This window comes from Ailuropoda melanoleuca, chromosome 2, assembly GCF_002007445.2.
Source record: "Ailuropoda melanoleuca isolate Jingjing chromosome 2, ASM200744v2, whole genome shotgun sequence".
NCBI classification, from domain to species: Eukaryota; Metazoa; Chordata; class Mammalia; order Carnivora; family Ursidae; genus Ailuropoda; species Ailuropoda melanoleuca.
In genome coordinates, this window is record NC_048219.1 from 63,967,158 (window position 1) to 63,992,345 (window position 25,188).

The window sequence follows — 25,188 nt, forward strand, 5'->3', positions numbered from 1 at the left end:
AAACAGTTTGCTCAGCCTGGTTAAGAGGATGGGTTCTGAAGCCAGTTTGCCTGGGTTAAATCTTAAACTCTGTCTCCTACTAGGGATTTAACACAACTGCTCTGTGCCTCAGTCTACTCATTTATAAAGTGGGGACAACAATATGTACTTTGAGGACTGTTATAAAAATTGAATGAACTTAGAACAGAGCCTGTTACAAAGAAAATGCTCAATAAATGTTAGTTATTATTTGCACTCAAAACCATTTAACAACACTGCCAACAAAAACCTATTAGTCAAACTTGGATGCCTTTTTTCCTCTGAGTTTTCATCCTACTTGTCCACTCTACAACTCTCAACAGCTCTACCACTTAATACATATGCACACTTGGACAAACCTCTCTATGTCCCAGCTTCCTTATCTGCAAAATGGGTGTTGATAGAATAACAGTATTGACCTGAAAAATTTGCTGTGGGGATTAATGGAATAATCCAGACAGAGTTTAACAGTGTCTGGCATATGGCAAGTATCCTCAATAATGTCTAGAATTATTACTACAAATATTAAACACTTTCTTCCATCTTGAAGTATTCTGCACTCTTAGAAGCAATGTGTTACAGTAACTAGAAGTGGGGCTTCAGAATTTCGGACCTGAGGTGGAATCTAAACTCTACCACTTCTTGTGTTATTCTGACTACATCACCTCACCGCAATTTCTTCCTCTGTAAAATGGTGTAGCATTGAAAGACATGACGGAGAAAACAAATGTAAAGCACAGAGGAGAGGTAGAGTGCAGTGCTTGGTAGTTAGTAACATGAGTGCTCTCACGTTCTGTGTATCTATCTATTGACAATTTTACTTTATATAGTCGTCCCACCCAGCCTGCAGTCCTCTTTGGCTTTCTTCTCTATACATTATCTCCACAGAACTGTATCCATTTTCTTACCTTTGAAGGAAACGAATCCTTAAACTACCTGTCTAGTTCTCACCTCTGAGCTCCAGATCCACACTTCCAATGGTCTGTTTGATATATTCTTTCTCCTACTTCCCAGGCTTACCCACCAGCATTACAGCCTCAACATGTCCTACCTGAACCCTATCCTCCCTTCTGTTCTGCCCTGCAAGCTCTTTTCTACACATTCCTTAGCTCATTATCTTTGCTTCAAAATACCTCTGAAACATTTCTTCTTCCTTTCCATTCCCACTGCCATTTAGTTCAAAAGGCCACATTTTACCTGTAGTCTGGATTATTTAACAACCTGCTAATTGGTGTCGTGTCTCCACTCTCTTCTCCCTATTAGCCATTCTTCAAAATGGCATCAAAATTTTGCTCAAGGTTTAAACAACTGTCTCCCGTGGGCTCCCTATTAAGTCACAACAATAAGCACTAAGATACATTTAGTATCTCTTTAAGAAATCACGTGAATAGCTTTCATACATACCATCTGTTAGTGACTTTCAAACTTTTTGACCACAGCCTTCAGTAAGAAATACATATTCTATCATGACCAAGTATACCACACACATATAATAGTTATTAGTTACATAACACCTATGAAGTTTCAAAACACCCTTAAGTCTTATACAATGAGTGTTACATTCTGATTTTTCTTTTCTATTCTCTTTTGTATTTTAAAAATCCTGGTCACAATCCACTAACTTGATATCATAAATCAGGGCTCACAATTTGCAAACCACTCAATTAAAAGTAGGCAAATTTTCATCATCTGCATGGGGAAAAAATGTTTAGGGGGAAAAACCAAAAAGCAGTAAGGCTTACAAAATGAAAACGCTAAGTTGCTTCTGAGAAACACAAAAGACAACTTGAAGAAATGAAATGCATACTATAGTCTCAGAAATGCTAAATATGTAACTTCTTAACTTATAAATTTAATTATAAGTTTATAAAATTTATAAATTTTACTCATCATCCTCAAAACACCAATTGATATTTTTTGGAATCAGATAAGCCAATTCAAAAGTCCTGATGGAAAAATAAAATCCTGAACAAAAAGAGTACCAGAAAGAGGAGTTATCCCCACCAGATACTAAAACATATACAACTACAGTAAAGATAGTGTGGTACTGGTTCATGACTAAACAAATCAATGGGACATAAAATGAGGTCCAAAAATAGATATAAATATACATGACAGTTTAGTGTACTTATGATAAAAATGGCATCCCAGATCAGTGGGGAAAAGATGAATTATTTGATAAATAAGATAGACATGTAGACACTCTAGAGAATGTATCAAGGACTTAAATTTAATAAATGACACCATGAAAACATTAAATGAAAACACACTGGAGAATGCTATTATAATCTCAGAGGGGGGAAGTCCTTCCTAATACCTGAAACCCAAGAACCATAAAGAAGACTGATAAATTTAAATGCAAAAATAAAATACCATAAGCAAATCAAAAGATCAAGAAAATGTGCAACATATATCAAAGATTAAGGGCTAATTTCACTTACACAGAGTTTCTACAAATCAGTACTAGAAAAAAAGACCAACCATCAAAAAAAAAAAAAGGGTAAAGGGTCAACTCACATAAAAGGATGTACAAATGGCTCTAAAAGACGAAAAGATACTCAACGGCACTCAAAATGAGGGAAATGCAAATCAGTCTACACTGAGATGCCAATTTTTATTATCAGACTGGGTAACAAAGCTTGGTAACCAGCTCTGTTGGCAAGGGTGCAGTAAATCAGCCTTTTCAGCACTGCTATCAGCAAGGCAGAACCACCATAGAGGTTCTTTAGCAATATTAAAAAAATAAATACAAATGAACATGGCTATTCATCGAAGCATTATTCGGAACAGAAAAAAAAATGGAAACAATCCAAGTATCCATTAGTGAATTGGTTAAAATAAATTATAGCACATGAGCATAACAGATTACCATGCAGCTTTAGGAAAAAACCGAACAAATCACAACAAAAGAATTAGGGAACCCTTTATGTATAGAACATAACTCAGAACAACAAGCAAGGAGCAGAATGCTACCATTTGTGCACAAAGGAGAGTAAAAAAAAAAGAACATATTGTATGCTTATATATGCATAATATGATTCTAGAAAGATACACAAAAATCCAGAAATAGTTGCTGCTTGTCTAGGTCAAGAAAAGGGTAGCTAAGCGTCTGAGGGAGGAAAGACACTTCACTGCTGGATACTCTTTTATGCCATTTGCATTATAAACCGTTTCAATGTATTGTCTATTAAAAAATGAAGTTTTCAAAACAGAAAGAAGACACAAAGCTTCCATAATTTCAGATGCATAATTAAAGCTTGTTTTTCTTGTTTGTCAATTTTTAAACATAGGGCAAAATACAGATCACGAAAAACCTAAATAAATGGTCCTATTAATTTAAATTACAAATAAGATTGACCAAAATAAATGTAAACAGTGAAAACACAAATACTCAAATACATAATAAATTACTGAGTGCTGAAGATGTCTTTTATCTACTTCAAAAATAAGCTGTATCTCTCTTACCATATTGCAAATATTTTGTCAGACTTAACTTCCTGCTTGGAAACAGGAGGAGACACAGGAAATACAAATCACTACTAGAATGAATGAGGAAAAGCTTTGTCTTTAAAAGTTTTTAATTTAATTTAAAGCTTTGAAATTTTCTTTTTAAGTTATCAAAAGGTAAATTCCATACTTGAAATAAAAAATAAGAGGAGTCAAAGATTCCAATTTTATTCCATGCGTTTATTATACATCCACACCTGCAGTAGCACAAACAAGATTATACCTCCCTGATTCTAAAGTCATTCTGTATACGATTGTGTGTGTTTTTTTTAATGTCTTGGTATATTTGCCAAATGCATCGGCAGTTAAGATGTCCAGGTCATGTCATCTTTGTTTCTTAAATGTAATCAGGGGTTTAAGACAAGATGATCTCCACATTCCGGACAGCTTTCTGATCCTAATGTACAATAGCTTTTTTTCTTTGAGTTTCCCCCATTTAAAATAGAAATAAAAACGCACTTTAATAGGTTTTTTTGAAAATATTAAAATAGACAGCATATACAAAACATCTAGACTGCCACAGAATAGAGATTCAAAAATGGTTTCTACCCTCCCCTCGCCTTTCCAGGTTTCAAAAAAATTATCATTAAAAGAAAAAATTAAATAAGCTCTAATGTAACCTCGATTTTTCAGGTCACTGAATATTTTTCATTTTTAAACTCCCTTCACTTAGATGGCCTCAGCAATAAGAGTGAGGAGGAAAGGTTTTATTTTAAAACATAAACTTACACCAAGGAAAAGACAACTTTTAAAATTTTCTAGTTTCATGGGGTCTTACTAAAACAGAGGAAGTTTAGGAACAACAAAGTAATCTTTTAAATTTCACCCAACACAAAAGTAAAATGATAACAATAATCCCAAAGGTAAAGACAGTCACAGTGGGAGATAATATTCAAAAGATAGCTTTACCTCAAAGGAAAAAAGCTCTCCAAGGCAGCTGAGAGGCCACTTTCTTCAAGTCTGTTTCTGGAATGTGGACACCAACTACACACAGGCACACTCCTTCCCCAGGACATCCTGACTGCGCACAATAGCTACTGACAACAATTGAATGAACTGTGGTCGCTATTTCCAAGCATGGAAATTTTACTATCTATAGACGCAAATTTCCCTATCTAAGTTAAGTTAAATGGCATGTATAAACAGTCTATTTAAAAACAAATTTGGTTACTAAGCACATTTTTAAAAGTCACAACAAACTATTCATTTTTCCCATTTAAAGCCATCTACATGTTTTTCAATGCCTGAAATACAGAAAAAGAAAGAAAGAAAGAAAAAGAACCACTCAAGCACAATAAATCTACATCAAAAAGTAGAGGAAATGGTTCACAGGTATATGGACCATATTTAATTGACAAGGTTTTTATTTTCTTCTCCTGCCTCATCCCTTGACACTTGCCCTTTGCCTTCTCTAGGAAGGAGTGTGTGTTTACGACATACATTAAGTTCTTCACATCCAGATTTCTTACAAAAGTGCTCTCTATCACAGTCCCCAACCTCCACCCACCCTAACCCAGGAAATGCCCACCAGACCTTTGAGACTCAGAACAGGTAGTTTCCCTCCCCACAGAATCCTTTCCTTTCCTTATTCAACCCACGGTGAGTCACTTTCTATAGTTACTTTGCTTGAATTCAGATTACTTCAGTGACATTTAACACTGACAATCCCTTCCTAGAACCTCACACCTTTTAAATTCCATGACATCTCTCTCTAGACCATCTATTTCTTAGGTGTTTCTCAGGCTCCTGTTTTCTGTCCCTGGGATCTCAGACTCAGCCTGCACTTACTCTGCATACTGAGTTTCTGCCGCCCTCTTCCATTACCACCTACACACCAACAGCTCTCTAGTCCGTCTTCAACTCTGAACTTCACGTTAATCCTCAACATTCCACCTGTCCTGTTTCATCAAACCAACATCCAACATCCATCCCCTCTTCTGTAACAACCACACTCCTCTAGCACACTCCAGCTTCTTAGATCAGACTGGCAGCCCACACCCAGGCCCTTATTTCTAATGATCTCCTGGAAACCCCTGCCTCATTCTTCTCAAATATTCCCTTCACCCTTAATCCTTCTTATACACAGCAGTCCGGAATAACAGACTCTAACAAAATATTTTTGGTGGCAAGTCATTTCAATAGAGGATAAATCACTATTCTTGATTCTTTAGCACATGTAATATACATATATGTATATGTGTGTGTACATCCATATCTAATTTTAGTTTTATTTTTTCACATTAAAAAAAAGATCCCAATTAAGTCTTTTTCTCTGTTTGGCTCCCTTCTTTAAGGGGAGTCACTACAAATGACCATTTTCCAGCAACAATTGTCCTTACAAAACAAAGAATTTTGTACACTAATAACTTACTTCAAAAGAGCATGCACTCAAAAATTTTAAATGTCAGTTTCAGTTATTATTTTTAAACTGCTTCCTGCCAAATGAAGTTTTAATTTTTGAAAGGAAGAGAGTTTTAGGTGTGACTTAGTGAGAATATCTACATATCGAAGTATACGTTAATTCCTATTGATATGTATGCCAATGCCATGTGGGGAGGTGGCACCATAGTCACTACGGACCAAAATGTATTACTTAGATGCTTTTTGCCCACACCAACCAACTTTTATTTTTATTTATTTATTTATTTTTTTAAAGTATTTTGTGGTTTTTTTTTTTAAGATTTTATTTATTTATTTGACAGAGATAGAGACAGCCCAGCGAGAGAGGGAACACAAGCAGGGGGAGTGGGAGAGGAAGAAGCAGGCTCACAGCAGAGGAGCCTGATGTGGGGCTCGATCCCAGAACGCCGGGATCATGCCCTGAGCCGAAGGCAGACGCCCAACCGCTGTGCCACCCAGGCGCCCCACCAACCAACTTTTAATACATCTTTCTTACCTTTTACTTTTGCAGTAAGCATTTCTGCAGCATTTTGAAGATCAACAGAATTGAGGTTCTGATGTTTATTCATTACAGATTTTAAAACACGGAGAAGTTCGTCCAGACGTATATGAATGACTTCTTTAAAACAGTCTTAAAGAAAAAAAAATTATTTGTTTCCCAGATCAAGTTTCAGGAATGCAAACTATGAAAGAACATTTTTAAGCACACTTCAAATAGAAGCTGCGGCCCCACGACGTTTGTCTACTATACGCTCACTTGTATTTTCACCATTGCAATTAGTATGTTCAATTTATACAGCCTCCAATAAATCTAAGATCATTTTAAGTCAGTGAGGACTTCACAGTTATGGTCAATTTAGCCCTACATTTTCAGTCTTCCAGTCTAAATATGCTCTCCAGATTGTGCCTTCCTTCCCAGGCTCTACCTGTCTATCCCCAGCCCGTTCCGCTCATTTATACCAACTCTGGTCAGATGCAGGCAGACATGGTTTTACAAATCCTGGGAATAAGGTGGCCATATAATTTATTATCCAAACCAAAAAACTCTAAGCAAGTGAAAAGGGGAGTGCTTCTCCTCCTGCCAGCACCAAGAAGCATATTCCTGGATCACTATCCTAGCTAAACAAGAAAGTATAATCACCCTAACTTTAAAACCCCTGAAGTAATCTTCAAAAGTCTGAAAAGACAATTACTTTAAATGCAATACTCTTAATGTAATTTTCCTTTCTGTAACCTTACATACAGCACTAGTGTTTAATAATAGTTTATATGCGTCCTATGTGGTAGATACTGTTTAAAGCACTTAAAAGATATTACCTCATTAACTTTAACATCAATCTTATTAGGTAATTTTAAAATATCCATTGTACAGATGAGAAAATTGAGGCACACCTAAGTTCACCAAGTTACTAAACTGTGGGGCCAGAATTTGAACTCAGGGAGTATAATTCTAGAAGCCATGCTTTTAATGTTAAACTGCCTCCCCTTGAAATAGCTTAAAAAACGAACAAAAACCATTTTTTAAATAAAGTGTCATCTTATAATTTTACAATTGACTTTTTCACAAATGTTGAAAAGATAACCATTAGAAATAAAAACTGTCTTTAGAATAAAACACAAAAATGAAAAGTTCTACCATCATCCACCAAATATGCCATTCTTTAATCGTATTATCAAGAGAAAAAAAGGTGTAGGCAAGGTGGGGAGCTGGGTACATCAGGGCAAAGAGTATTCCAGAAAGAGGCAAAGAAGTATAATTCAAGGAGTGATGGAAGCAGAGAGAATATAAGTGCTTTCAGGGGAAAATGTGACTCATTCATCCAATGAATTTTAACAAGAGAAATATAGAATAGGTGCTGGCTAAAGTAGCCTTGGAAATGAGTGAGTCTATAAAGACTAAAAGCAAAGGAAATAAGTACTATACTCTAGTACTCACATAAGTACTATACTCTAGTTGATAAAGCATTTGCATCAGGTTAACAATTCTGACGTTGCTATACATATACACTGGAACTGAAAAACTGTGTAAATGGATGGTGGATGTTGGGAGCCAGGTATCTCACTGTTGCAGTAGAAATTAACAAATAAATGTAATGATCCATATTGTGGTAGCTTAGAGTTGGCCACTTCAGTAAGAATTCATGTCTAGCTTAACACAGCCACAGGTAGTTATATATAGAAATATTTATAGATGTGTGTATTTACACAGGTTCATACACACACATATATTTCTTTGCTCTGTCCCCTGAAAGTGCCTAAAGGAAATGACACCCAGTAGGAACAAACACACTTACCACCCTGAGCTTGGTTTCTACTACCATTCACTAATAAAAGATATCAGGGCTCCTTAGAGAAATGGGTGATTCTAGGACTAGGGCAGAAAATTAGGCACATCTAGTAGAGCCAGAAAGTAAGAGCTTAGAAAAAACTAACCCTCACACTGATAAAGGTATGTCAAGAGTACACAGGAGCCAACTGAAAGAGCTCCTAATGGCCAAAGCTAGAACAATCTAAGCAACAAATAAAGTAGTACCAGATTATAACTCAAGTATAAAGTAAATATCCCTGAGTACATACTGACACAAATACATGATTGAATAAATTAATAAGTGGAGGAAAAAAAGACAAATCTCTTGGATAGAAGAATGTCAAATAATTTATACAGATATTTTGTCCTCAAGGAGGTGGAACATGCATATAGTGACTTCCTTCCAAAGAGTACAGTAGAGAAGGGGGACAAAACGAGTAACTTTAAAGTAGAGAAACTTTATTATTAAGACAGGTGATCAAGGTCGACATCAACAGTGGTTAATCATGTTTCCAGTAATTATTCTTGCTATGACATGTGATGAAAATGGCACTTTACATCTGTTATCTTCCTCCCAACATCCCAATCTAATCATGAGAAAAACACCAGATAAATTCTAATCAAGATACATCCTACAAAATACCTAAACAGTATTCCTTAAAACTGTCAGGGTCATCAAAAATGAGGTTAAGTCTGAGAAACTATCACAACCAGGGAGGGCCTGAGGAGACATGAGAATTAAATGTAATACGATAGAGTCCTAGAAGAGAAGAGGGACATTAGGAACAATTTATGGAAATATGAGTAAAACTATGGGCTTTAATCAATAATAATGTATCACAGATGCACCATACCAATGTTAAGATGTTAATAAATAAGAAAAACCAGGTATAAGAATATACGGAAACTCTCTGTACTATCTTCTCAATTTTTCTGTAAATCAAAAACTGTTCTAAGAATAAAGTCTATTTGAAAAATAAAATACAGATGGGCAAGAGATATTAGGAATTTTATGTAGTTTTGGAGTTTTCCCTGTAAATACATATTACTTTTATAATTAAAAAATTCACTTATAATTTTTCAAATCCTAGGGGATATGTGCTATGCAGTTTAAAGAATTATCTTAAATTGTCACTATCTATATCATCTGTTTTATAATTGTGGATGTTATTTCGCTCAGGTTTACTTGGTTGAGACAATACAGCTCAGTGGTTGGTTAAAAGCATTATCTCCAGAACCAGACTGCCTGAATTTGAATTTCAGCTCCATGGTTTATAAACCTTGGGCGAGATACTTAATCTTTGTGTGGCTCAATTTCATCACCTGTAAAAGGAAGATAATGGTAGCTAGTTCATAGGATTGTTGTATTCAATGAGTTAAAACACAGAATGCACTTGGAACAGTGGTCAAAACATACTAAGCCCACCACAAATGTTTATAGCTCTTTTTATCAGTTAATGCAATAGTAAAAAATAGGTTAATAACAAAGGTTGGGTCTGAAATGGAACCTAGTAGCTTTGAAATAAAAGAAACTTCTGGAAAATAATACAGTTTGAATAGTTGTAAATATAACAATTCTATTTTTCCCAGTTTTGCATTGCAAAGCCTATTGTTTTATATATACATACGTGTGTGTATATATATATATATATATATACACATACGTGTGTGTATATATATACATACATATACACATATATATACATATAATGCTACTTAATGATAATACTTCTGACAACTTATCAAAACCAAGGTTGAATATCTAATATCATAAAAAGTTGTGCTGTACTCTTTTTAAAACCTAACTTAGTCTTAAAAAAGAGAAAGGAAAGCCAGTTATCTCTATCCTATACTGATTTTCACAATAAAATCTACGGATATTAATACACTTAGGGAATACTATAAGAATACTTTGCCTTATTTTAAGGTCTCAGGTCAAAAGAACTTGATTTTTAAGTGCCAACAACCATCAATACTCAAAATTAGTGTTGGGTATTAAGCAAGAACTACAAAATACTACTGGCTTAAGTGCCTAAATAAACCAAGATAATAAATTCTGGTCTTTTCAGAGTCAAGGAAATTAAATATGTGGAATTAAATATATTTCAAAATTGTTATATGCTTTTCAATTTTCTTAGTTTTAATTTCTAAAACAATAAATAGTTACAGATACAGCCCACATAAACAAAAACGTTCAGGATCCTCAATAATTTTTAACAGTGTAAGAGGTCTTGAGAAATCCTGCTACGGGATTCTTAAAAATCACTGCAAAACATTCTAGTAACTGTTAACATAAATGTCTTACCAACTTGAAATTCTTTTTTTCCTACAAGGAAGCCTTTATAAACAGATACTGAAGTTGTTTCAAATCAAAATACTAAAAAACAGTAACTGAGTTATTTAGTAGTAAATTTCAGAAGTACATCAAATTACCCTATAAATAATTCCAATTTCCTGTGATTGAACACATTTCTGAAGCCTATAAATCAATAGAAATGAACATGACAACTACATTTCAAAAATGTTAATTACAAAGATTCATAAACTTTCCTGAGTAGATGAGTCAACTACTAGAACATCAGTATATTCTGATACTACTTCAAATGGAACTTTATAAATTAGCAAGCCCTTAACTATATTTTATAAGTGGTAAAAAAAAATGTTCTATTTTTACCAAATGTCCTTTTCCATTATAATAGGCTAAATCTATCTCAAATTAATTTTATGAAGCCAAAAGCCTCTTATACTGAAAATATAACTTTTTAAAAAAGGTTTGAGTTTAAGCAGCTCTTTTGCCAACACTAAATACTTTTCCCACTCTATCCCACTGAAGAGTTAGCAGCAATGAGCAAAGCAAATGAGTTAGTAACTGTTCTTCCCCAATACAGAAGAAAGTTGTAAGTGGCTGACTGGTGGGATAGACAATAGATTTAGGGGCGCCTGGTTGGCTCAGTAGGTAGAGCATACAACTCTTAATCTCAGGGTTCTGAGTTCAGGCCCCATGCTGGGCGTGGAGCCTACACGAAAAAAAATAATTGATTTAGATCAAGAAACCTGTGTTCCAATGCTTCATCTTCCACTTCCTTCAAATGACCTTGAAATATACAACTCTTGGTTTCTCTGATCTCAGATTCATCATTTGTATAACAGAATTATTAAGAACACCTGTTCTAGCTACTTTATGTTGTTAATATCAAATAATGAACAAAAACAAAACTGCCTTATAGACTTAATATATATAAACAGGTACTATTTCTAGTAAATCTGTAAGCCAAACTGAATACCTTTGACAATAGATTTGTCTCAAACAGAATTATACTCAACAACAAATACTCTTATAGCAAAGTCTCACAATACTTTGGCTAGTGAAAAAGAGCCATTAAAGTTAAGTTTCATTTTCATCTTATATATAAAATCTAAATTAGTAAATTGGAAATAAAGTTATATTAAGGACATATTTAATATAAAAACATAATTTCTGCAATTACTATAATGTTCAGCCAAAATCTTAATACTAGTTATCTGGAAGAGTAAAACTCTTGTATCCCAATGTTTGCTTGTTTAGCTACCATGTAATAGGGTAATCTGAATTTTGATTTATTGTTTCACTCATTTGTGCCATTTATTTTCTGCTTCGTTCAGCTTATCAAGTGAAAACAGATTAGCCAGCTCCATTTTTTGGTTCTCATGCATTAACACAATACCACAGTGTTTATATTGCAAACACTTCATGGAAATGCTTAAGTAAATAAATGAAAAAACTATGGTGTTTTCCTTGATTTTAAAAAACTGACAACAATTTTTAAAACTAGTCTTGTTAATTCAGCTTAACCTCTCTGGGAAAGCAATGAAAACAAGGAGGAAAATAAGTTTCAGAACTTATCACTAGGAAACTCCCTTTTTTGCCATAATGCCTTCTGAATTTACAGGATAAAAGCAAAGTCTGAACAGCAGCTTTCTTTATCCAACCACTTGGGGACTGTAAAAATAATAATAGCTGACATTTTAAAACACTTATTCTAAGAGCTTTACATACATGAACTCCAATCTTCTCAACATCCCAATGATGTAGGTACTATTCTCTCCTTCCAACAGATACAGAAACTAAGGGACTAAGAGGATAAATAACCTGCTCAAGGTTACATACAACCGTCAGAATGAGGATTCCACCTCAGTTGTTCTAGCTCTAGAATTTGTGCTCTTAATCACTATGATATGTTAACATGATTAAAGAAGTTACAGCTTAATGACAGGTACTCTGCAGTCTGTGATTTAACAAGCTTTAATTTCTAATCAAATATGCCACCATTATAAATTATGTAAACCATTCCAGGCAAGCGTAAAAAAAAAAAAAAAAAAAGCAGTCTCCTAAGAGCTGGCACATATGTCATAAAGGGGCTACCTGTATTTCATACTTCATTCCTCAAAGATTCATTTCAAAGTCATAACCTATCAGCATTTACCCAAACTTCTCCTAAGTGATATCCATTTAAAATCACTTCTGGAGAGGTTTACTTCTAAAAGAACATGGCAGGAAGATGTATCCGAGATTAGCAACCTAAACTTTATAATATTTCACAAAATTTCTGGTACAATATAGAGGATGAAAGTTAATTAATAGTCATCAGTGGTAAAATTAATTCTATTGAATTTGTCTGAAATAAATTTGCATATCCTCCTATGTACTCACCTGGGGAAAACTGAGTTAAGCAACAAGACAGGATTTCAATTAAGACTGAAAATTTATGCAGAACTTCCCTCTCACAATAGAACATATTATTTAATGGCATTAAACTTTTTATTTAACTTCTTCTATTCAAAAAATTTTGCTTTACAAAGTTAACATACCTCTTCTGACTATAGTTCTGCTAAATTTAGGACCTCGAAGAATTCATCAGAAGTTATCACATATAAGATTCAGTTATGTTTTTACAAAATAAAGTGATACACTCTTAAATCAGAAAGCTTTTTTAAAAATTAGAGCTTTATCTGCAACTGATGATAAAGTTTTATCTTCCTTTCTAGCCTATTTAAAGAACAAAACAAAAACAAGTCATCACTGTCAACAACAGTAAACTTTTATTAAATTCCAGTTTCAAAATGTATTAGACGAACTAACAATTTCCTTTCAAATGCATTTTACAACAGTAATGGATACTTCCAAGCACTGAGGAGCAGAAAAATTAAACAATTTGCACTATTCTTCCTAGCCCAATTAAAAAGCCTTGTACCTTTCAAATTCTCAAATGTTGAGCCTCCTTGAATGGTGGTCTACCTGAAATAAGGAGGTATGTTGCAGAGTTTAAGATTATTGTATAAACTAGAAGAATACTTATGAATCTGTTCTTTGGAATTAAGAACACATTATTCTTCACGGGACAACCATAAACCTGAAGTGGTATTTACAGAGCACATATGTTAACTGTTAAGTGTTGTATTTAAACACAGAGAGTACATATATAATAGAGTGCCTTCAACATTTTAAAATAAAATATAAAATCTGGCCCTGTAATTATTCATAATGCATCTTAATGACATTGGATAGAAATCTAAAACTTCAAATTCCACATGTGCTACTTATATAAGACTACAGGATAACCTCCTCCTGGAAATAAACAGTGGACAGAGAATCAACAAACTTTATCAGTTATGCTATCAAAGCATGAGTTTTCACAGTCCTCTGATGTCCCATATTAAACCCTCCATTTTTATTTGTAAATAAAAAGAGCAGAAACAAACTGCATACCTACCTTACCTGTTACTACAGAGCTCTTTGGTAGGCACTTATTTTTTCTAATCAGTTCCTCAACAACTATGGCAATATGAGTTTCACATTCTCAGTTGGGAAATTTTCACAAATACCATATTTAAGAAATTTATCATAAAACACACATTAAAAAAAATCCTATAGACTGGTGGGAGGCAGATGTCCTCTAAAATGCGTTATATAGGGGGCCCCTGGGTGGCTCAGTTGGTTGAATGTCCAATTCTTGATTTCGGCTCAGGTCATAATCTCAGGGTCATGAGGTTGAGCCCCGGGTGGGGCTCCACACTCCACAGGGAGTCTGCTTGAGATTCTCTCTCTCCCTCCCCCCCCTGTCTGCCCCTCCCCACCTGCTCACAGATGCATGCTCCCTCTCAAATAAATAAATATTTAAAAAAATAAAATGCATTATATAGTTGAAAAACAAATACTTCGCTGTCTTCTCCAGCTCTGAACTCTTGATATTCAGAAGAATGTACAATCTCTAACTCCGATCAAATTCTGAATCACAGAATTATGAAACTGGTAGCATCTGGTATAGCACCTCATTCTTAAATCATTAAATGACTTAAGCCATATTCCAAAATTAGACAGTAGCAGAACAAGGTTTAGAACCTAGATAATGTGATTCTCTTTTCAGAGCTGTTTTCTGCTCTCCATTACAACCAATTTTATCAATTTGTATAGCCTGGCTCTAAACTGATCTTCTGGTTCATATCAAAGAATAGCATCAAAGCTATGCACTCCAAAGGCAACTCAAAGGGATTCCAAATAGACCCCAAGAGTTCCTATTTCTAAATAACATTTTCTTAAATTTGCTCCAGTAACAACTTTTTCTAGGTTTCTTTTAATGCTATAGAAATAAAAAAAATATTTATAGCTCAAGAATTCATCTCAGTAGTCTTGAGATTGATAAAGGCCAAATGTCTATGCCCGCAGTATCCAAAAGAAATTTCTGCAATGGTGTATATATTTATATCTTCACTGTCCAAAATGGTAGCCACCAGCCACATATGGCTAATAAGCACTTGAAATGTGAGTACAACTGAAGAGCTGAATTTTTTATTTTAATTAAATTTAAATAGCCACATGTCTAGAGGTTACCATACTGGATAGTGCTGGTCTAGATATTCCCCATCGAAAACAGAATTGGCTGATGAAATAATGAACTGAGTAGTGTTTTTTTTGTGTGTGTGTGTTTTTTTTTTTATTTTAAAGATTTTATTTATTTATTTGACAGAGATAGAGACAGCCAGCGAGAGGGGGAACACAAGCAGGGGGAGTGGGAGAGGAAGAAGCAGGCTCACAGCGGAGGAGCCTGATGTGGGGCTCGATCCCACAACGCCGGGATCACGCCCTGAGCCGAAGGCAGACGCTTAACCACTGTGCCACCCAGGCGCCCCGTGTGTGTGTTTTTTAAAAGATTTTATTTATTTATTTGACACAGACAGCCAGCGAGAGAGGGAACACAAGCAGGGGGAGTGGGAGAGGAAGAAGCAGGCTTTTAGTGGAGGAGCCTGATGTGGGGCTCGAACCCAGAACGCTGGGATCATGCCCTGAGCCTAAGGCAGATGCTTAACCACTGCGCTACCCAGGCGCCCCTGAGTAGTGTTTTTTTAAAGTCCCTGCCATGTGAAGCAGTTGAGATAGCATGGAAAGAACACACCATTCTGCATTTATGACCTCTGTTTTCCAAATGAAACCACTATTATATATCAGCAATAAGAGGTTGATGAAATCACACAATCTAAGTTATAGATACAACTCAACTGTGAATTGTGGCTAAAAGTACCTGTCTTTGTGGGGACTCTGATTAAACGCTGTTTGTATGTAGAAGTACTCTATAAACTACAAAGCACCTATAAAATTATGTATCATTTCTCTCACAAGTTCAAGGAAAGGAAAATGTGGCTATAAACCAATCACAAAGCTATTAATCTAAGCCTCGCCTCAAAAATATGACTGAACACCTGAAGCAATAGTCAAGTGATTTTGCACGTCATTGCCTCATGAAAGGTAACGTATATAAAGAAAATGGTCTTCAGATTATACCAAAAGGTGATTTAACTGTATATCTACACTCTATATTTTTAAAAGCTAAATTTTTAGCTTTTTAACAGCCAACTGACATGAATTAAAGGGTAATTAACAATGACAAAATTCTGGTATCCTTCTTCTTAAGGAAGCAAAAGACAAAATATTGGCAAGGTACTGACAAATCTCCCTCACTCCAAAAGAAAAACAGTGAAACAGCTTTTTTCTGTCTGGCCAATTTATGAGTAGGGTGGTAGTAAAGAACAGCAGAAGTGCAGGGAAAGTTCTCAATACTCAGAAGACAAAAGCATGGCCTATGCCTGGTCTGTAGGAGCATATATAACAATACCACCTCAAGTAATTACAGGATTTTAAACTGTTTGCCTGCTTTCCTGAATATTATATCTTGTGTGATTCTTCTAATAATTTTATTAAGTAAGGAATAGTCTGATACTCAAGCTGAAAATCATGATCAAAATTAAGCACAAGCATATTATTATATAGCATTGTTATTATTTATAATGAAGTTAATTTATATGTTTATATATACTCCCTTGTTTAAGAAAAACAAATAAGGTTCTATCAACTCAAAATTAGTATATTTCCAGATTTTAATAACAATGATCCAAAGACAGAAAATAAATTCTTGTTAAATTCAAGATTTATTTTGAGATAGCATACATACATCCTTTTAACTCTGACTGAAGAACCAAACATTAAAATCAACCCAAAGGTAAATAATGAAAATTCTCTGGCCATGGCTTACTAATGAGCTTTGGTTATCCAAAAGATGGCTTTTGGATTTTTAAAATTAATTTACCAGCCATAAATGGCAAACTTTTTTATTATTAGCAATAAAATCAAGTATTTAAATTTCAAATCAATTTTCTGATTAAAAGGACAATATTTTGATGTGCCTTGTTGGCTCAGTTGGTTAAGTGTCTGACTCTTGATTTTGGCTCAGGTCATGATCTCAGGGTCTTGAGATTGAGCCCTGAGTGGTGCTCTGGGCTCAGAGGGGGTCTGCTTGAGACTCTGTCTCCCTCTTCCTCTGTTTCCCCTCACCCTGGGTATGCATGCACCCTTGCACATGCTCTCTTAAATAAATCTTTTTTTAAAAGGGGATAATATCTTTATAAATTTTTAATATTAAATGTTCATGAAAATTGTATTTCCATATGGAAACTTTTATCTCAAGGGGTAGTCTCCATTTGCCATCTTACTTAGAAATTCTCTTTTCTCACTTAGGATCAGCTTTCATTTTTTTTTTTAAGATTTTATTTATTTATTCGACAGAGATAGAGACAGCCAGCAAGAGAGGGAACACAAGCNCTTTTATCTCAAGGGGTAGTCTCCTTTTGCCATCTTACTTAGAAATTCTCTTTTCTCACTTAGGATCAGCTTTCATTTTTTTTTTTTAAGATTTTATTTATTTATTCGACAGAGATAGAGACAGCCAGCAAGAGAGGGAACACAAGCAGGGGGAGTGGGAGAGGAAGAAGCCGGCTCATAGCGGAGGAGCCTGATGTGGGGCTCGTTCCCTAATGCCAGGATCACGCCCTGAGCCGAAGGCAGACGCTTAACCGCTGTGCCACCCAGGCGCCCCAGGATCAGCTTTCAATCCTCTTCTTTTCTAGTCTCTGAATTATCTACTCACAAATTGAAATTCACATAAAAAAATTGAAGATAAAGAGTTGTCACATTGTTTTAAATTACCATCATTTTAAATCTGTGAGATAAGGGATAAACATGCAAGATCAGGATTTGTGAATGACATAAATCTCCTGAGGAAAACAAATAAAAACAAATAAAAATCCTAATTAAAAATCCTATTTATATTAATGAACACTTAAATCGATACATTAAAGAAAATTGGATTTAACCCTAAATTGAGGTAAATGATTTGTCAACCAACGCATCATTTTAAATTTTACTTTCAAAATTAGCACAGTTAATGAACTTACACCAAAAAGAATGACTTTCACTATATGTATGTTTAAAAACAAATTTAAAACAACTAACCCAGTTAAGAACAAAGCTTTACTTAAAACTATGCTTCTTTAAATAAATGGCAGATGGTGTCATTTTGGTAAGAAATTTATTCCCACTATAACGTTTAATGTATTTAGAGTACCTTTCCACAATAAAAAGAAAACTTTATTACCATTTAATCAACCATAATTAGATTCCAAAATCAAGCTAGTAAAATGAACAGGTGTACAGGCAACTTTTTTTTTAATAATATTACAAATAGTCTCAAAAACATGATTTATGCGAGTAAGGAAATTCAAATACTAAAATTTTGAGGCTATAATTCAAGTCCAGGTATTTTGGGCATTTCAAATTGAAAATTAGGTTAGAAATAAACTCTTAAATGTAGCATTTAGCAGAAGATGTGATTTTAGTCTCTTTTCTAGAACATATATCAGAAAATGAATATTTATCTTATATACACAGAAAATACTTATTGAACTCTTATATCTACGAAGCCCAAGGAGGTCTCATACAAATAAAACTAGGAATATTCATTTTCTACATCCAGACCTACCATTATGAATATGGAAATGAACTACCATTTATCACAAAAGAATAGGGGTTGTATCTTTATTATCACTGCCATCAAATCTGAATATAAAACAGGCATTAAAGTTAAAAGACTAAGGGACTAAAATCAAATTGGGGAATGCAGATGTAAGTAGATCTTTACTTTAGGAGAATCAAGTCTTGTGCTCATTTCATTATCCATTTCTAACTAGACAGAGAATAAATTCTGTGATTATCCCTTAAAAGAAGAATAGGTTACAGAACAACAAAACAGAATTATGTGTGATTTTTGAGAAAAAAGAAATTCGCTCAAATGCAGTGATTCTAGATTAAGTTTTAGGAACAATATAGAAAACTGAATCAAGGCAGTAGTATCAAAAATGTAAATGATAAACATTAGTCTGCTTATTAAAGACTAATCAAGGCACTGTGTTACCATTAACAAGAAGGTTAAAACTCTAGCTACCTAAAATTTTCCCATGTCAAATGGGCCTAACTGCTAAGAACCAAAGCCTGAGTTTTTTTTGTATTCTTATTCCCTCCAACTTACCAAGGTTTCTATTATGTATTGTACTGTATCTGATAATAAAATAGCTTACACCATAACATCAAACATCAAACATTTGGGGGAAAAAATTCATAAAATAACTAAAGCAGAATACCCTGTTCTTACCACTGTGTACGCTTTTATCTGTAGCTAGGCGGGCATTTAAAATTTTACAAACTATCCAGTAAGAATGCTAAGAGAAAATAGTTGACAAACCTGAAAGAATAGCTTCTTTCAAATATAGTAACATATGCGAGAACTTCCTGATATCATTCACCAACTCCTTGATGTAATCCGGATCAAAAATGGAATTGGAACTTATGGACTTGAGCCCCATTTCAGGAGTTGTAACATCGGTAGAGAGTTGGCCTGATGACAAAACACGTTTTTTCTTTGTCTTTTTCTGTTTGTGAGCAATCATCCTTCCATAGAACAATCAGAAAAACTGAAATCCTTAAGTGGAAGGGAGAAAAAACAAAAGAGAGAAACACAAATACCACATCAACCAGGGGAAACAGACTAGGTTTACACTAACAGCCCATAGCCCACCTCAGTACTCAATTAACAACAACGAAAAACACTGTACTACTAATTTATTTATTAAGTGCCAGTCATCTTGACAACTCTATGTTATGCAAACTACTACCTCTTCATTTCACAAATAAGCAACTTTGTGAAGTTTTGGAGGTTAAATCATTTGTCTAAGCACTCAGCTAAAAAATGATGAACTGGTACTTAAAACCCAGATCTGCCTTGTTGCCAAAATCCATTCTCTTAATAACTTCCTCTTAACTCCTCGGGTACAGAATTTTTTTAATTGTAAAAGTTGTTCTGAAAAGTCACTTGGTGGAAGAACATACTCTACCTCCATGACATCAGCTTCAAAAATAAAGATGCAATATGAGCTCTAACAAAAGCGAAGACCTGTTTCCAAAATCCCCTCTATCGTTTACTATGTCTGTCCTGACAAGCTGTTAATCATCTCTTCATTTTGGTATGCTCATTTATAAAATAGGAATAACATTCTGACAATTCCTATACCTCATGAGATTATTGTAAGCATTAAAAGAGACAATGGTATAGAAGTGTCTGACACATAAAAGTAGTTCAGTTACAGTTAGTTCTCAATAATAATGCATACACACACACACACGCATACACATTCTAGGTTACCAAGTCTTAGCAAGAATAATTTTCTGTTGAACACAAGTTCTAAGGGTGTCCAGTAATCTGATACATTCTGATTGACTGAATAAGTGTATGAATATCAATATTTTTGGTAATTTCAACATGGTATAGTAAAAACACAGTCTTTTGAAAAGAGAAGGATTTAGACTTGACTTATGGCTCAACACTTTCTAAATGTGTGACCTATATAATTTTGCTGATAGGCTGTGCGAGAATTAAAAGGGGACAGAAAATTAAAAGACCTCATATGTAAAACACTTAATCCTGGCACATAGTTGAAACTCAGAAAAATCTCAGTTTTTTTTCTGCTTCATCCTCACATTTTATGTTTCCAGAATTGAAAGTCCTAAATTTTGTTTGCATTTCTTGAATCAAAAAGGAAATTAGTGGAGGAATTAAGTTAGCTGAAGCGTAATCATTAAAACACTTTTCAAATATTTTTTCTTCAGTATTTCAATACTTTCAAAATGTAGAATTACTAAGAACTTCTGTGAAATTTATAGTAGGAAGTTTTATGTAGTATTCACTTCCAGGTCATGTGTGAGATATATTATTGTATCATTTACTCTTTCCTATACCTCACCCAACTCTATAGATTTTTTCCTTCCTAATCTACAGTATCTTTAATCTATCTACTTGTATCTGTACTATCATACTAGGTGAATTACCATCATTTCTTGTCTGAGCTATTGTTACTAATTTCCTAATGATCTCTCCACATCCATTCTTATCCTGTTCCAAATGTAGTGAGTACACTTTTCAAAACATGAATCCCAACATGTCATCTCTGCTCAAAACTCTTCCAAAGGACAAGTAAGAATCTGTTGAGAACTACAAGGCACAACATGAGATGTGGCTACTACCTACCTCTGCAATGTCATCTGGAGTCATAATTCCTACTCTCAACACTCCTGCCACACACACACTCTTCTCATTTTCCAACAGTATTTGTTTACCATGACCCACAGTAGGAAATGATTTCACATTATGAGCCAGTACACACATTAAGTATGTTATGTTTCTGTGTGGGGTGTGTGTTGGAATGCATAAAACATAAAACAGATTCTGGCTAAGGAACCAGGTGATGTACTCAGATGTCTTCTATCCTATCTCATTTCATTTTTTAAAATGCTGGTTGCAGCCCATCAAATTGGTTTCATACTCATAATGGGTCATGGCCCTACACCTAGAAAAACACTGACTACTTGACTCAGGGTCATGTCTATATACAGTTCCACTTGCCTGGACTACTTCTTCCCCTTTGTTCACTCATTCTGACCTCAACTCAAAGATCACTTCCTCAAAGAAGTCTTCCTGGACCACCCCTACCCCTGTAACAACCACCACCAGACTAGAGCAGAATCTCCTGTTAGATGCATTATAGCATCTTATATTTTTCATCACTGCACTTATTAAAGTTCAAATAGATGATTCATGTTTTCCTATCTAGATTATAATCCCAAGGAAATCAAGACCATGTCAGTTTGCTAACCACGTGTTACTTGCTCAAAGCATAGTGCTTGGCACAGGAGGGAAGAACTACTCAAAACTATTTGCAGAATAAATAAATTTGCAGAATGAACACGGGGCTTATAAAGTTGTAAAGTTGCAACTAATTTTTACAGAAACAAAAAAGGTTAACTTTGGATTGTTGCTGTGTTTTAAATGGAAAATATATACGGTTTTTCAAAAAATCTGTCTAAAAAACAGAATCTTTCAAAAAAGAAAAAAACAAGTATATAAAGCTGATAAAAGACTACATAAAACTGGAATAAAAGTTGGATTTCCATTCTTGTTTCTCTACTTCTGACTATTAAATAAGATTTCTCTACTTCTCTAATAGCTTTCAATGCTGCTTTATTTAATATTCTTGTTAATCTCAAATTATTTGAGAATGTAATTTCTACATTTAAGCTAGTTCCAAACCTATCTAACATTAATCCTTAAATGTGTAGATAATTTCTAAAATGAGCCCATTTTTTAGTACAATTATTATACCTGAGTCTCCCCACCAACAATAAAAACAGAACACTCAAGTACCTTGTTTGGGCAGTGTTTTTACAAATCACTCATTGAAAAGGCTATTACTAACTTAACATTTTTGCAGCTTACTTATTAAAGTCATTCTGATTAATTTTGACAGCTTTTAGTTTAGTAAATTAGATAACTGGTCATTGTCATTGGCAAAAAGATGGTTATCAAAGACATATCATAAGTTTCGAATAAAACAATTCACCTATCTAAGCAATTCACCTATTTCACCATCTTCATGGTGTCAAATTAATAACACAAAGTTGTAAGAAGTTATTTCAAAAATGCTTAAACTATTTTTACTCAAGACTAAGAAAATCTATAAGCAAACAAAATGGGGAGGGGGGAGGGAGGAACTAAAAAGGGTTATACTCTACCTCTAGTCAGCATTATGGTGAGTAATGTACTAACATTGTTATATATATTTTACTGTTTTTCATATTGGAAACTGAAAAAAGGAAATATGACAAGATGAAAAAAATTTTTAAATAACAGTTAATCCAAGTTTTCATAAAACTGAACTATGATAGTGGAAAATTTGAGGACATACACTTTCCAAGATCCTCCACACTACCTTCACATATCCCAAAATGAATATCCTCTAGTTTGGTGGTAACAAAATGTAGTTACTAACATATTGCAACCAGCAATTTAATTAAATGAGGTAATAATATGGAAAGCACTTAACACTGTTCCTGGTTCATCATGAAGACTCAATAACTGTTAGCCATTATCACTAGCAATGCTTTACTGTGGGAGATTTTTTTTAAAAATATACTTAAGTAATGAACAAGATATGGCTTCGCCACAATTCATCTGTAGATTGTGAGCAAGAAATATAGCACTGGAAACAATTCCAGAAACTTAACTGACTTCGTGGAAACCTACTAAATGGTTTCCAAGTGAAGTTTGAACCTTGCAAACAGACTGTTGAGCAAAATATTTGTGAAACTCTCCTAAATCTCATGCATCTTTTCCAGCTACAAACCATCAACATTAAAAACACGTTTTATGCACTTAGCAAAGAACTTTGCAGCAAACAGAATATTACTACACAAACCTACTTTCTCTATATGTTGTAAATTCTAAGTAATACGTCCATTAGAAATGTGAACGCTAACTCCCCAGTACTCTGTAATGTGACCTTCCCAAGACTTGAGTAGCCTGTGTTAATCAAATGTCCCATGCTCCATGTACATTCTCCCAAAAACACATCATTATATAAGTACTTTCATTTTAGGCACTAGACTAATTGAAGTGTAAAACTGCCCCAAATATCTACTTAATAGTTCCCATCTTACGATTCCTACCTCAGGAAAAATTGCCAGATATTTCAGAAATCTGCTATTTCAGCACAATTTCTAATTTGGTAAGAATCTACTTAAAGATGCTTTTTAAAAATCAGAAAAACTCATCCTGGAGGTCTTTTATTGTATTTTTGTAAAGCTCTCCCCACAAAAACAGATAGGGATAAGTCAAAACGTTTTATCAATAATATGCAAATAACTGTAATTTCTAAAGAAAGGCATGCAGTGCACATACACTTCATTCCTGTGCAGTTAGAACCTAGCACGTTTAAAAAAGAGGAAGCTGCCCAACCTCCCACGCCTCCAGAATGTCTAGCATTCCTGGCAGGCAGGGCTCTCTCTTGACCAGCCAAAACTACCCAATGCCAAAGAGCACGCTCCCCATCCCCGTATTTAAATACCGAGTGGGGAAACGGAGCAACCAAAAAGAGCAGCGGACATGGATAGCGACAGAGGAGAGATTCCGTTACGGAGACAAGCTGGAGAAAGGGGAAGGGGCGCTCAGCTCCCGCCTTTAGCAGCTAACAGTCCTGCCGCCCCAAAGGGTGTGAGGCCAATTCCTTCTTGAGAATAAGAGTAGAAAAAGATTAACATGGAGACACGAGGCTCAGTACTAGGGCTCTTGGGCTCACCGGCTAAGAAGAAGTAAAACAACAGTCAAGCCCCAAACACATCCACAACGGATTTGGGAAAAACCATTGACACTGAGGCCTCGGAACGAAAGAGCCCCTCCTCACCCCAAAAGACAGAGACGAAGAGAACAATGCACCACGGAAATTCTAAAACGTCTCGGGAATGGAACCCGGTTGAAGTGAGGACTGCTGTCAGGACAGGTGGGAGTGGGGCGCGGGTCAGAGCTAAGACCAGACTCCGTAGCGGTCAGGAGCACACATTTTGGAGCAAAACTGCCTGGGTTGAAACCCTCACTGACAATTACTAACCTGTGTGCAGGTAAACTTCATTTTCCCCGTGTAAAAAATAAGTTAAATAATCACGGACCTGTCGCGAGGATTAAAGAAGTTAAAATGTGGAGCAGTCTTAGAACAGTACGTGGACTGTGGGACGAGTACCTGTTTGCTTTAATTTTAATCGTCATCTGCTCTGGGCCACCACTCGCGGCCGCGCGGCGCGCCGTTCGCCCCGTCGAACCCCTCCCGCAGGACCAGGAGCACAGAGGACGCGAGCCCAACCCCCCGCGCAACCCGCAGCCCCGTGGGCTCGGAGCCGACGCACAGGCCACCCACACCCTGGTCCGCAACTGGCCCCCAGCACGGCGGACGACCCCAGCCCCGAGCCCCAGCCGCCGCGGGCAACTCCGCCCCACACTCACCGCGGCGCTCCATCCCGCGTCCAGGACGCGGACGCCCGCCCAACACTCACGGCCGCCGCCGCCTCAGCCGAGGGCTGGAGCTCGCCGCCCCCATCCCCCACGGCCCCGCGGATGCCGGGCCAAGCCGCCGCCTCCGCCGCCCCAACAGCTACGGCCACCACCGCGCCGCCCCGCTCGCTCCGCCCCTGGGCCTCGCGCCTCCCGCCCGGC

The 25,188-nt window shown here is 35.6% G+C and overlaps 1 protein-coding gene across 6 annotated transcripts in view; it reads right to left on the reverse strand.

Moving 5' to 3' along the window:
- The window catches only part of ARHGAP29 (Rho GTPase activating protein 29), a 76,747-nt gene that overhangs the window by 39,550 nt on the left and 12,009 nt on the right, over positions 1–25,188 (reverse strand). Inside the window, exons 1-3 of one of the 6 annotated variants that reach the window (XM_034653933.1) lie at positions 24,979–25,117; positions 19,339–19,575; positions 6,422–6,556 (exon numbers count right to left, since the gene is read on the reverse strand). In XM_034653933.1, coding sequence (XP_034509824.1) covers positions 6,422–6,556; positions 19,339–19,543 — 340 coding nt within the window. In that variant the 5' untranslated portion in view covers positions 19,544–19,575; positions 24,979–25,117. Of the gene's footprint in view, positions 1–4,434; positions 4,560–6,421; positions 6,557–13,464; positions 13,509–19,338; positions 19,576–24,978; positions 25,118–25,188 lie in introns of those variants that run through there. The other 5 variants (XM_034653935.1, XM_034653937.1, XM_034653934.1 and 2 more) reach the window with 5 other exon arrangements.